The sequence below is a fragment of the Salvelinus fontinalis genome, chromosome 31 (assembly GCF_029448725.1).
Source record: "Salvelinus fontinalis isolate EN_2023a chromosome 31, ASM2944872v1, whole genome shotgun sequence".
Classification (NCBI taxonomy): Eukaryota; Metazoa; Chordata; class Actinopteri; order Salmoniformes; family Salmonidae; genus Salvelinus; species Salvelinus fontinalis.
This window is the reverse complement of record NC_074695.1, coordinates 6,638,404-6,653,164: the sequence shown is the minus strand read 5'-3', so window position 1 is coordinate 6,653,164 and position 14,761 is coordinate 6,638,404. Positions and strand designations below refer to the sequence as shown.

At 52.0% G+C, this 14,761-nt stretch overlaps 1 protein-coding gene across 2 annotated transcripts in view; it reads right to left on the bottom strand.

Annotated features, from left to right (window-relative positions):
* Window positions 1-14,761, bottom strand: part of LOC129829460 (regulator of G-protein signaling 17-like) — a 188,291-nt gene that overhangs the window by 74,265 nt on the left and 99,265 nt on the right. For both annotated transcript variants that reach the window (XM_055891163.1, XM_055891164.1), the window contains exon 3: window positions 4,297-4,436. In XM_055891163.1, coding sequence (XP_055747138.1) covers window positions 4,297-4,436 — 140 coding nt within the window. The remainder of the gene's footprint in view (window positions 1-4,296; window positions 4,437-14,761) is intronic.

The window sequence follows — 14,761 nt, the reverse complement described above, 5'->3', positions numbered from 1 at the left end:
TACTTGAAAGAGGGGGGGACAGGGTCGTACCCTCTACTAGTTGAGAGAGGGGGGGACAGGGTCGTACCCTCTACTACTTGAGAGAGGGGGGGACAGGGTCGTACCCTCTACTACTTGAAAGAGGGGGGGACAGGGTCGTACCCCTACACTACTTGTGAGAGGGGGGGGACAGGGTCGTACCCACTACTACTTGAAAGAGGGGGGACAGGGTCGTACCCACTACTACTTGAAAGAGGGGGGGACAGGGTCGTACCCACTACTACTTGAGAGAGGGGGGGACAGGGTCGTACCCTCTACTACTTGAGAGAGGGGGGGACAGGGTCGTACCCACTACTACTTGAGAGAGGGGGGGACAGGGTCGTACCCACTACTACTTGAAAGAGGGGGAGACAGGGTCGTACCCACTACTACTTGAAAGAGGGGGGGACAGGGTCGTACTTGAGAGAGGGGGGGCAGGGTCATACCCTCTACTACTTGAGAGAGGGGGGGACAGGGTCGTACCCCTATACTACTTGAAAGAGGGGGGGACAGGGTCGTACCCCTATACTACTTGAGAGAGGGGGGGACAGGGTCGTACCCCTATACTACTTGAAAGAGGGAGGGACAGGGTCGTACCCTCTACTAGTTGAGAGAGGGGGGGACAGGGTCGTACCCACTACTACTTGAAAGAGGGGGGGACAGGGTCGTACCCACTACTACTTGAAAGAGGGGGGAACAGGGTCGTACCCACTACTACTTGAAAGAGGGGGGGACAGGGTCGTACCCACTACTACTTGAGAGAGGGGGGGACAGGGTCGTACCCACTACTACTTGAGAGAGGGGGGGACAGGGTCGTACCCACTACTACTTGAAAGAGGGGGGGACAGGGTCGTACCCACTACTACTTGAGAGAGGGGGGGACAGGGTCGTACCCTCTACTAGTTGAGAGAGGGGGCAGGGTCGTACCCTCTACTAGTTGAGAGAGGGGGGGACTGGGTCGTACCCACTACTACTTGAGAGAGGGGGGGACAGGGTCGTACCCACTACTACTTGAGGGAGGGGGGGACAGGGTCGTACCCTCTACTACTTGAGAGAGGGAGGGACAGGGTCGTACCCACTACTACTTGAGAGAGGGGGGGACAGGGTCATACCCTCTACTACTTGAGAGAGGGGGGGTCAGGGTCGTACCCCTATACTACTTGAGAGAGGGGGGGACAGGGTCGTACCCTCTACTAGTTGAGAGAGGGGGGGCAGGGTCGTACCCTCTACTAGTTGAGAGAGGGGGGGACAGGGTCGTACCCCTATACTACTTGAGAGAGGGGGGGGCAGGGTCGTACCCTCTACTACTTGAGAGAGGGGGGGACAGGGTCGTACCTTCTACTACTTGAGAGAGGGGGGGACAGGGTCGTACCCTCTACTAGTTGAGAGAGGGGGGGACAGGGTCGTACCCACTACTACTTGAGAGAGGGGGGGACAGGGTCGTACCCACTACTACTTGAGAGAGGGGGGGACAGGGTCATACCCTCTACTACTTGAGAGAGGGGGGGACAGGGTCGTACCCACTACTACTTGAGAGAGGGGGGACAGGGTCGTACCCACTACTACTTGAGAGAGGGGGGACAGGGTCGTACCCACTACTACTTGAGAGAGGGGGGACAGGGTCGTACCCCTATACTACTTGAGAGAGGGGGGGACAGGGTCGTACCCTCTACTACTTGAGAGAGGGAGGGACAGGGTCGTACCCCTATACTACTTGAGAGAGGGGGGGACAGGGTCATACCCTCTACTACTTGAGAGAGGGAGGGACAGGGTCGTACCCCTATACTACTTGAGAGAGGGGGGGACAGGGTCATACCCTCTACTACTTGAGAGAGAGGGGGACAGGGTCGTACCCTCTACTACTTGAGAGAGGGGGGGACAGGGTCGTACCCCTATACTACTTGAGAGAGGGGGGGACAGGGTCGTACCCACTACTACTTGAAAGAGGGGGGGACAGGGTCGTACCCTCTACTAGTTGATAGAGGGGGGGACAGGGTCATACCCACTACTACTTGAGAGAGGGGGGAGAGAGTCGTACCCTCTACTACTTGAGAGAGGGGGGGACAGGGTCGTACCCTCTACTACTTGAGAGAGGGGGGGACAGGGTCGTACCCACTACTACTTGAGAGAGGGGGGGACAGGGTCGTACCCTCTACTACTTGAGAGAGGGGGGGACAGGGTCGTCCCCCACTACTACTTGAAAGAGGGGGGGACAGGGTCGTACCCTCTACTAGTTGAGAGAGGGGGGGACAGGGTCATACCCTCTACTACTTGAGAGAGGGGGGGACAGGGTCGTACCCCTATACTACTTGAAAGATGGGGGGACAGGGTCATACCCACTACTACTTGAAAGAGGGGGGGACAGGGTCGTACCCTCTACTACTTGAGAGAGGGGGGGACAGGGTCGTACCCACTACTACTTGAAAGAGGGGGGGACAGGGTCGTACCCACTACTACTTGAAAGAGGGGGAGACAGGGTCGTACCCACTACTACTTGAAAGAGGGGGGGACAGGGTCGTACTTGAGAGAGGGGGGGACAGGGTCATACCCTCTACTACTTGAAAGAGGGGGGGACAGGGTCGTACCCACTACTACTTGAAAGAGGGGGGGACAGGGTCGTACCCACTACTACTTGAGGGAGGGGGGGACAGGGTCGTACCCTCTACTACTTGAGAGAGGGGGGGACAGGGTCGTACCCTCTACTAGTTGAGAGAGGGGGGGCAGGGTCGTACCCTCTACTAGTTGAGAGAGGGGGGGACAGGGTCGTACCCACTACTACTTGAGAGAGGGGGGGACAGGGTCGTACCCACTACTACTTGAGGGAGGGGGGGACAGGGTCGTACCCACTACTACTTGAGAGAGGGGGGGACAGGGTCGTACCCACTACTACTTGAGAGAGGGGGGGCAGGGTCGTACCCTCTACTAGTTGAGAGAGGGGGGGTCAGGGTCGTACCCACTACTACTTGAGAGAGGGGGGGGGACAGGGTCGTACCCTCTACTAGTTGAGAGAGGGGGGGCAGGGTCGTACCCTCTACTAGTTGAGAGAGGGGGGGACAGGGTCATACCCCTATACTACTTGAGAGAGGGGGGGCAGGGTCGTACCCACTACTACTTGAGAGAGGGGGGGACAGGGTCATACCCTCTACTACTTGAGAGAGGGGGGGACAGGGTCGTACCCACTACTACTTGAGAGAGGGGGGGACAGGGTCGTACCCACTACTACTTGAGAGAGGGGGGACAGGGTCGTACCCCTCTACTACTTGAGAGAGGGAGGGACAGGGTCGTACCCTCTACTACTTGAAAGAGGGGGGACAGGGTCGTCCCCCTTTACTACTTGAGAGAGGGGGGGATAGGGTCATACCCTCTACTACTTGAGAGAGGGGGGGACAGGGTCGTACCCACTACTACTTGAGAGAGGGGGGGACAGGGTCGTACCCACTACTACTTGAAAGAGGGGGGGACAGGGTCATACCCTCTACTACTTGAGAGAGGGGGGGACAGGGTCGTACCCTCTACTACTTGAAAGAGGGGGGGACAGGGTCGTACCCACTACTACTTGAAAGAGGGGGGGACAGGGTCGTACCCACTACTACTTGAAAGAGGGGGAGACAGGGTCGTACCCACTACTACTTGAAAGAGGGGGGGACAGGGTCGTACTTGAGAGAGGGGGGGACAGGGTCATACCCTCTACTACTTGAGAGAGGGGGGGACAGGGTCGTACCCCTATACTACTTGAAAGAGGGAGGGACAGGGTCGTACCCTCTACTAGTTGAGAGAGGGGGGGACAGGGTCGTACCCCTATACTACTTGAGAGAGGGGGGGACAGGGTCGTACCCCTATACTACTTGAGAGAGGGGGGGACAGGGTCGTACCCACTACTACTTGAAAGAGGGGGGGACAGGGTCGTACCCACTACTACTTGAAAGAGGGGGGGACAGGGTCGTACCCACTACTACTTGAAAGAGGGGGGGACAGGGTCGTACCCACTACTACTTGAGGGAGGGGGGGACAGGGTCGTACCCTCTACTACTTGAGAGAGGGGGGGACAGGGTCGTACCCTCTACTAGTTGAGAGAGGGGGGGCAGGGTCGTACCCTCTACTAGTTGAGAGAGGGGGGGACAGGGTCGTACCCACTACTAGTTGAGAGAGGGGGGGACAGGGATGTACCCTCTACTACTTGAAAGAGGGGGGGTCAGGGTCATACCTACTACTACTTGAAAGAGGGGGGGTCAGGGTCATACCTACTACTACTTGAGAGAGGGGAGGACAGGGACCTACCATGAGCAGCTACAGCAGCAACACCAGCAGAAGCAGCATGTGTTGGGTCTCTGTGTGTTGGGCTGCCGTTGAGCCCGGCTGGGCGACATCTCGCTGACAGCCATGGGAGACTCGCCGTCTGCCGGGACAGGGCCTGTGTACTGAGAGAGATTAACACACATATGGACATGAAAACACAGGAACGTACTCCTCACTACTTGACGCGCACACACACTGACTGACTGACTGACTGTCTGACTGACTGACTCACTGATTTACTGACTGTCTGACTGATTAACTGGCTGTCTGACTAATTAACTGATTGACTGTCTGACTGATTAACTGATTGATTGACTGACTGACTGACCGACTGGCTCACTGATTGACTGACTGACTCACTGATTGACTGACTGTCTGACTGATTAACTGATTGATTGACTGACTGACTGACCGGCTGGCTCACTGATTGACTGACTGACTCACTGATTGACTGACTGGCTGACTGATTAACTGACTCACTGATTGACTGACTGGCTGACTGATTAACTGACTCACTGATTGACTGACTGTCTGACTGATTAACTGATTGATTGACTGACTGACCGACCGGTTGGCTCACTGATTGACTGATTGACTGACTGACTGACCGACTGACTGACTGATTGACTGACTGACTGCCTTGCTGACTGACTGGCTCACTGACTGTGTACTGCTCTGCTTGACATTGTCTATTCACCACTCCACTCTACTCTACTCTACTCTACTCTACACTACAATACCGATCCACTCCTCTCCTTTCAGAGGATAAGTCATGTGGTGCATCATGTGATTGTGCTGTGAGCACCCCCCCCCCCCCCCCCCCCCCCACACACGCACACACACACACACACACACACACACACACACACACACACACACACACACACACACACACACACACACACACACACACACACACACACACACACACACACACACTAACACACACGGCACAAAGCTGACAAATAAAACTCAAGTAAACTGCACAGAGAGCATATAAGCAAACTGGCCTACAGTTCCCATAGAGTAGCTTTCCTTTTAACATCATCGATTCCAACTAAAACAACATGTCCCTACATGTCAGAGATAATGTCAGTGTTCCAAACCAATCAGATTGCAGTGGTTATTTTTAATTTGCTAAAACGCTTGAGCCATGAATCTTATCCAATTACATTTGGCCAGGCGGTCGGGAATAGAGGGTCACTGTCACTGTCTGGCTGTGCTGTGACAACAATACAGTCACAGCTACAGTATATGAGAGAGAAAGAGAGAGGGGGGGGGGGTGAAAGAGAGAGATAGAGAGAGGGGGGTGAAAGAGAGAGATAGAGAGAGGGGGGGTGAAAGAGAGAGATAGAGAGAGGGGGGTGAAAGAGAGAGATAGAGAGAGGGGGGTGAAAGAGAGAGATAGAGAGAGGGGGGTGAAAGAGAGAGATAGAGAGAGGGGGGGGTGAAAGAGAGAGATAGAGAGAGGGGGGTGAAAGAGAGAGATAGAGAGGGGGGTGAAAGAGAGAGATAGAAAGAGGGGGGTGAAAGAGAGAGATAGAGAGGGGGGTGTGAAAGAGAGAGATAGAGAGAGGGGGGTGAAAGAGAGAGAGAGAGGGGGGGTGAAAGAGAGAGATAGAGAAAGGGGGGGTGAAAGAGAGAGAGAGAAGGGGGTGAAAGAGAGAGAAAGAGAGGGGGGGGGGGTGAAAGAGAGAGATAGAGAGAGGGAACTACAGGACAAAATACAAACCCTCCAACCCAAAAAGGCCTGTGGTGTGGATGAAATGATAAAATATACAGACCACAAATTCCATTAGGCTATACTTAACTTCTTAGCGCTAGGGGTCAGATTATTATATTTTTTTTTAAATAATGTGCCCAACGTAAACGGACATTTTCTCTGGCCCAGATCGTAGAATATGCATATAAGTTACAGATTATGTTAGAAAACACTCCAAAGTTTCCAAAACTGTCAAAATATTGTCTGTGAGTATAACAATACTTATTCTGCAAGCGAAAACCTGAGAAAATGTAACCCAGAAGTTATATATATATATTTTTTTTTAAATCTGTGTTCCCTGGCCCTCAATTTAACCTGTTGGGGATGGGGGCGCTGTTTAGACTATTTATGCTAATTGGGTAATTTTTGAAACGGCTTCCCACAAAATCCTTGATCGTACAATATGCATATTATTATTATTATTGGATAGAAAACAGTCTATAGTTTCTATAGGAGTTGAAATTTTGTCTCTAAGTGGAACAGAGCCCATTCTACAGCAATTTCCCTGACATGGATTCAGATTTCAGAAATGTTGGCCACTGTTCTGAAGTCAGTTAAAACGGCACTGATATTGCTATGACTATACGGACACTTCTTACGTCTTCCCCTGGATGCCTTTACGTGATGACGATTCCAATGGGGTTGATTGCGCGTTCACAGGCCCTACAAATGAAAAAACCCTGAAGCTAGTCATTCTTTTGGAGCTGCGTCATGCGCCTAGAGGACACCGGCCCGCTCCTGTTCCAAGCATTAGTGAAGGGGGTAATATTACTCGGGTCATGTTTCTACTCGTTATGGGAGTTAAAAACATCATAAGGTAGTTAATTTAAAGCGTTTTATAGCAATTTATATCCGTTTAGTGCGATTTTGGGACATTTATTTTTGCAACGATGTGAATAGTTGGGCACGCTTTTCAGTTCATCCCGAACGCAGTAGGCATTTCCACATGGCAAGAGGACAGCTTTCCACCAAAAGACGATTGCTCTCAAGAAAGGATCCTTTGCCCAAGATACTGATGGAAGAACAGCTCAAGGTAGGACATTTTTATTATGATAAATCGTGTTTCTGTCGAAACATTTTAGTGGCTTAGGACGCCATGTTTTATGACGTAGCTTCGCTAGGCGCAAACTGTATTGAAAAGTAAGGATAAATTAAAAAATGTTATTCCGCAATTGTATTAAGAATTAAATTGTCTATCAATCCCTGTCCACCCTATATTTTTTAGTCACGTTTATGAGTATTTATGTATAAGAGTAGATCACTGTCTAAGTGGCGCAAGGACTTTTTCTGACCAGCTTGTCTACATTTCACATTGTCTAACCATGATTTTGGTGGCTAAATATAAACATTTGCGATCAAACTCTATATGGAATGTGTAATATGATGTTACAGGAGTGTCATCGGAAGAATTCTGAGAAGGTTAGTGAAAAAATTAATATCTTTTGGCGATGTTGACTTTTATCGCTCACTTTGGCTAGAATCAATGCTGGGCTGCTATGTGCTATGTGCTATGCTAATATAACGATTTATTGTGTTTTCGCTGTAAGACACTTAGAAAATCTGAAATATTGTCTGTATTCACAGGATCTGTGTCTTTCGATTCGTGTATGCTGTGTATTTTTACGAAATGTTTGATGATTAGTAAGTAGGTAAACACGTTGCTCTAAGTAGTTTTTCTATTCCATTTGTGACGGTGGGTGCAATTGTAACCTATGCCATCTACCTGAAATATGCACTTTTTTCTAACAAAACCTATCCCATACCATAAATATGTTATCAGACTGTCATCTAATGAGTTTTTTTGTTGGTTAGGGGCTATAAATATCTTAGTTTAGCCGAATTGGTGATGGCTACTGGTGTTGGTGGACAAATAAAAGATGGTGGATTATGCTAATGTGTTTTTAGGTAATAGATGTACATCTTTACATATTGTGTCTTCCCTGTAAAACATTTTAAAAATCGGACATGTTGACTGGATTCACAAGATCTGTGTCTTTCATTAGCTGTATTGGACTTTAATGTGTGAAAGTTAAATATTTTAAAAAAATATTTTTTTTGAATTTCGCGGCACTGGTTTTTCAGTGGGGGGGGGGGGGGTGTGCCGCTAGCGCCACGCTGATCCTAGACAGGTTAAAGGGGTATCAACCAGATTCCTTTTCCAATGGCTTCCTCAGGCTGTGACCAGGCTTTAGACATAGTTTCAGGCTTTTATTTAGAAAAATGAGCGAGTTGTTTCAAAAGTAGTCAGGTGTCCTCTGAATATTTCCTGCGTGCGAGAAAGGGGCACCCCATTTTCCTTTTGTCTCTTAATGAATTGGTTATGGTCCGGGTGAAATATTATCGATTATGTTTGTTAAAAACAACCTGAGGATTGATTATAAAAAACATTTGACATGTTTCTACGACCATTACGGATACTTTTTGGAAATTGTCCAACGGAACGAGGCTTTGGTTTTCTGAACATAACGCGCAACCCAAATAGCGTTTTTTTGTGATAAAAGTAATATTTATCGAACAAAAATAACATTTGTTGTGTAACTGGGAGTCTCGTGAGTGGAAACATCCAAAGATTATCAAAGGTAAGCGATTAGTTTTGTGACCATGCTAATTTGGGGCTAGCTGTTGTAGCATTGAAAGCTACACTCACAAAAGCTTGGATTTCTTTCGCTGTAAAATATATTTTCAAAATCTGACACGATAGGTGAATTAACAACAAGCTAAACTGTGTTTTGGTATATTTTACTTGTAATTGCATGATTATAAATATTTGTAGTAATATTTTTGCATTTGGCGCCCTGCAATTCTAGCGGTGGTTTCAGGAAAGTGATCCCGTAAAAGGGATCCGTAGCGCAGAGAAGTTAAACTCTTTAACATCATCCTCAGACAGACAGACGGACGGACGGACGGACGGACGGACGGACGGACGGACGGACGGACGGACGGACAGACAGACAGAGAGCTCTGGCATCTTCCCCAATATTTGAAACCAAGGACTGATCACCTCAATCCACAAAAGTGGAGATAAATTTGACCCCAATAACTACCGTGGGATATGAGTCAACAGCAACCTTGGGAAAATCCTCTGAATTATCATTAACAGCAGACTCGTACATTTCCTCAGTAAAAACAATGTACTGAGCAAATGTCAAATTGGCGTTTTACCAAATTACCGTAGGACAGACCACGTATTCACCCTGTATAGACTAATTGACAAACGAACAAACCAAAACAAAGGCAAAGTCTTCTCATGCTTTGTTGATTTAAAAAAAAGCTTTTGACTCAATTTGGCACAAGGGTCTGCTGTACAAATTGATGGAAAGTGGTGTTGGGGGAAAAACATACTATATTATAAAATCCATGTACACAAACAACAAGTGCGTGGTTAAAATTGGCAAAAAACACACATTTCTTTCCGCCGGGGGGTGAGACAGGGATGCAGCTTAAGCCCCACCCTCTTCAATATATACAGTGGGGAGAACAACTATTTGATACACTGCCGGTTTTGCAGGTTTTCCTACTTACAAAGCATGTAGAGGTCTGTAATTTTTTATCATAGGTACACTTCAACTGTGAGAGACGGAATCTAAAACACAGTAGAAGAGGAGAAGAGGGGAGAGAAGAGGAGAGAAGAGGAGAGAAGAGGAGAGGAGAAGAGAGGAGAGAAGAGGAGCAGAGAGGAGAGAAGAGGAGCGGAGAGGAGAGGAGAGAAAAGGAGCAGAGAGGAGCGAAGAGGAGCGGAGAGGAGAGAAGAGGAGAGGAGAGGAAAGGAGAGAATATAATAGCAGAGAAGAGAGGAGAGAAGAGGAGCAGAGAGGAGAGAAGAGGAGAGAAGAGGAGCAGAGAGGAGAGAAGAGGAGAGAAGAGGAGAGAAGAGGAGCAGAGGGGAGAGAAGAGGAGAGGAGAGAAGAGGAGAGAAGAGGAGCAGAGAGGAGAGAAGAGGAGCGGAGAGGAGAGAAGAGGAGCGGAGAGGAGAGAAGAGGAGCGGAGAGAAGAGGAGCAGAGAGGAGAGAAGAGGAGCGGAGAGGAGAGAAGAGGAGCAGAGAGGAGAGAAGAGGAGCGGAGAGGAGAGAAGAGGAGCGGAGAGGAGAGAAGAGGAGCGGAGAGAAGAGGAGCAGAGAGGAGAGAAGAGGAGCGGAGAGGAGAGGAGCAGAGAGGAGAGAAGAGGAGCAGAGAGGAGAGAAGAGGAGCAGAGAGGAGAGAAGAGGAGCAGAGAGGAGCGAAGAGAGGCGGAGAGGAGAGAAGAGGAGCAGAGAGGAGCGAAGAGAGGCGGAGAGGAGAGAAGAGGAGAGAAGTGGATAGCCATATTGAGACACACGAGTGAAGGACAGAATAACATACCAGAACAGAGTCCTTCAGTGCAGGCCGTGTGAACTAAACCAACAGCACGTCTCAGCCTAGTGCTAGTGCCTGAGTGTTTTTGTGTTTGTACGTGTTTGTGTGAGAGAGAGGCCGGGGGCACGGGTGTGCTGCAACGATTCCCCCGGCTCTTCATCAGCAAAGAGGAGCACTGCTTTACAAACAAAGGTGTGTGACTGTGTTGGCTGAGTTTGCTGTAAACAAGAAGTGTGGGTCATGAACTCTTTAAAAGTTCCTCTCAGGCAAAGGTCGTGTTTGGACGGATGTGTAAAAGTGGCCTTCCTTATAGCATTTCCTAAACAGGGAATATGGTTAAGAGCATGTTGATGGGCTGACGATGTTGATGGGCTGACGATGGGGCGGCATGACAACAGGGCAGTTGTTACCATTTTCCCTCTCCGTTTGATTGACCCCTTTAAACTGTCTATCGCTTTCCTCTCTCTCTCTCTCGCCCTCTCTCTCTCTCTCTCTCTCTCTCTCCCTCCCTCCCTCCATCTATATCTCCCCTTCTCTCGCCCTCTCTCTCTCCCCTCTCTCTCTCTCTCTCTCTCTCTCTCTCCCCTCTCTCTCTCTCCCCTCTCTCTCTCTCCCCCCTCTATCTCTCCCCCCTCTCTCTCTCTCACTCTCTCTCTCTCTCTCCCCCCTCTCTCTCTTCCCCCTCTCTCTCTCTCCCCCCCCTCTCTCTCCCCCCTCTCTCTCTCTCCCCCGCCCTCTCTCCCCTCTCTCCCCCCTCTCTCCTCTGAATGTAGTTGAGCAGCTGTTCAGGGGGACATGGGGCTTACAGAAGGGTGCCTTTTTAATCTCTCCAATGTTCCAAACTAATCCTCCCTATCATGACCTCGCCTCGCCCCCACAGGATGCATCCCCAACAGCCTCCACCACTACAGCCTCCACCAGCTCTACAGCCTCCACCACCACTACAGCCACCACTACTACAGCCACCACCACTACTACAGCCTCCACCACTACTACAGCCTCCACCACCTCTACAGCCTCCACCACCTCTACAGCCTCCACCACTACAGCCTCCACCACCTCTACAGCCTCCCCCACTACAGCCTCCACCACCTCTACAGCCTCCACCACCACCACTACAGCCTCCACCACTACAGCCTCCACCACCTCTACAGCCTCCCCCACTACAGCCTCCACCACCTCTACAGCCTCCACCACCTCTACAGCCTCCACCACCTCTACAGCCTCCACCACCACTACAGCCTCCACCACTACAGCCTCCACCACTACAGCCACCACCACTACAGCCTCCACCACCTCTACAGCCTCCACCACCTCTACAGCCTCCACCACCTCTACAGCCTCCACCACCACTACAGCCTCCACCACTACAGCCACCACCTCTACAGCCTCCACCACCACCACTACAGCCTCCACCACTACAGCCTCCACCACCTCTACAGCCTCCCTCACTACAGCCTCCACCACCTCTACAGCCTCCACCACCACCACTACAGCCTCCACGACTACAGCCTCCACCACCTCTACAGCCTCCCCCACTACAGCCTCCACCACTTCTACAGCCTCCACCACTACAGCCTCCACCACCTCTACAGCCTCCACCACTACAGCCTCCACCACCTCTACAGCCTCCACCACTACAGCCTCCACCACCTCTACAGCCTCCACCACTACAGCCTCCACCACCTCTACAGCCTCCACCACCTCTACAGCCTCCACCACCTCTACAGCCTCCACCACCACCTCTACAGCCTCCACCACCACCACTACAGCCTCCACCACCTCTACAGCCTCCACCACCTCTACAGCCTCCACCACCACTACAGCCTCCACCACCACCACTACAGCCTCCACCACTACAGCCTCCACCACCTCTACAGCCTCCCCCACTACAGCCTCCACCACCTCTACAGCCTCCACCACCACCACTACAGCCTCCACAACTACAGCCTCCACCACCTCTACAGCCTCCCCCACTAGAGCCTCCACCACCTCTACAGCCACCCCCACTACAGCCTCCACCACTACAGCCTCCACCACTACAGCCTCCACCACCTCTACAGCCTCCTTCACTACAGCCTCCACCACCACTACAGCCTCCACCACTACAGCCTCCACCACTACAGCCTCCACCACCTCTACAGCCCCCCCCACTACAGCCTCCACCACCACTACAGCCTCCACCACTACAGCCACCACTACTACAGCCTCCCCCACTACAGCCTCCACCACCTCTACAGCCTCCCCCACTACAGCCTCCACCACCACTACAGCCACCACCACTACAGCCTCCACCTCTACAGCCTCCACCACCTCTACAGCCTCCACCACCTCTACAGCTTCCACCACCACTACAGCCACCACCACTACAGCCTCCACCACTACAGCCTCCACCCCCACTACAGCCTCCACCACCTCTACAGCCTCCACCACTACAGCCTCCACCACTACAGCCTCCACCACCACTACAGCCTCCACCACCACTACAGCCTCCACCACTTCTAAAGCCTCCACCACCTCTACAGACTCCACCACTACAGCCTCCACCACCTCTACAGCTTCCTCCACCACTACAGCCTCCACCACTACAGCCTCCACCACTACAGCCTTCACCACCACTACAGCCTCCACCACCACTACAGACTCCACCACAACTACAGCCTCCACCACCTCTACAGCCTCCACCACCACTACAGCCTCCACCACTACAGCCTCCACCACCCCTACAGCCTCCACCACCTCTACAGCCTCCACCACTACAGCCTCCACCACCTCTACAGCCTCCACCACCTCTACAGCCTCCACCACCTCTACAGCCTCCACCACTACAGCCACCACTACTACAGCCTCCACCACTACAGCCTCCACTACTACAGCCTCCACCACTACAGCCTCCACCACTACAGCCACCACTACTACAGCCTCCACCACTACTACAGCCTCCACCACCTCTACAGCCTCCACCACTACAGCCACCACTACTACAGCCTCTACCACTACAGCCTCCACCACTACAGCCACCACCACTACAGCCACCACCTCTACAGCCACCACTACTACAGCCACCACCACTACAGCCACCACCTCTACAGCCACCACTACTACAGCCTCCATCACCTCTACAGCCTCCACCACCTCTACAGCCACCACCACTACAGCCACCACCTCTACAGCCACCACTACTACAGCCTCCACCACTACTACAGCCTCCACCACCACTACAGCCTCCACCACCTCTACAGACTCCACCACTACTACAGCCTCCACCACTACAGCCTCCACCACCTCTACAGCTTCCACCACCACTACAGCCTCGACCACTACAGCCTTCACCACCTCTACAGCCTCCACCACCACTACAGCCTCCACCACCTCTACAGCCTCCACCACCACTACAGCCTCCACCACCACTATAGCCACCACCACTACAGCCTCCACCACTACAGCCTCCACCACCACTACAGCCTCCACCACCTCTACAGCCTACTCCACCACTAAAGCCACCACCTTTACAGCCTCCACCACTACAGCCACCACCACAACAGCCTCCACCACTACAGCCACCACCTCTACAGCCTCCACCACTACAGCCTCCACCACTACAGCAACCACTACTACAGCCACCACCACTACAGCCACCACTACCACAGCCTCCACTACTACAGCCACCACTACTACAGCCACCTCTACAGCCTCCTCCACCACTAAAGCCACCACCTTTACAGCCTCCACCACTACAGCCACCACTACCACAGCCTCCACTACTACAGCCACCACTACTACAGCCACCACTACTACAGCCTCCACCACTACAGCCACCACCACTACAGCCTCCACCACTACAGCCACCACTACAGCCTCCACCACTACAGCCACCCCTACTACAGCCACAACCACTACAGCCTCCACCACTACAGCCACCCCTACTACAACCACCACCACTACAGCGACCACCTCTACAGCCACCACTACTACAGCCTCCACCACTACAGCCACCACCACAACAGCCTCCACCACTACAGCCACCACCTCTACAGCCTCCACCACTACTACAGCCACCACTACCACAGCCTCCACTACTACAGCCACCACTACTACAGCCACCACTACTACAGCCTCCACCACTACAGCCACCACCACTACAGCCTCCACCACTACAGCCACCACTACAGCCTCCACCACTACAGCCACCCCTACTACAGCCACAACCACTACAGCCTCCACCACTACAGCCACCCCTACTACAGCCACAACCACTACAGCATCCACCACTACCACAGCCTCCACCACTACAGCCACCACCACTACAGCCTCCACCACTACAGCCACCACTACAGCCTCCACCACTACAAC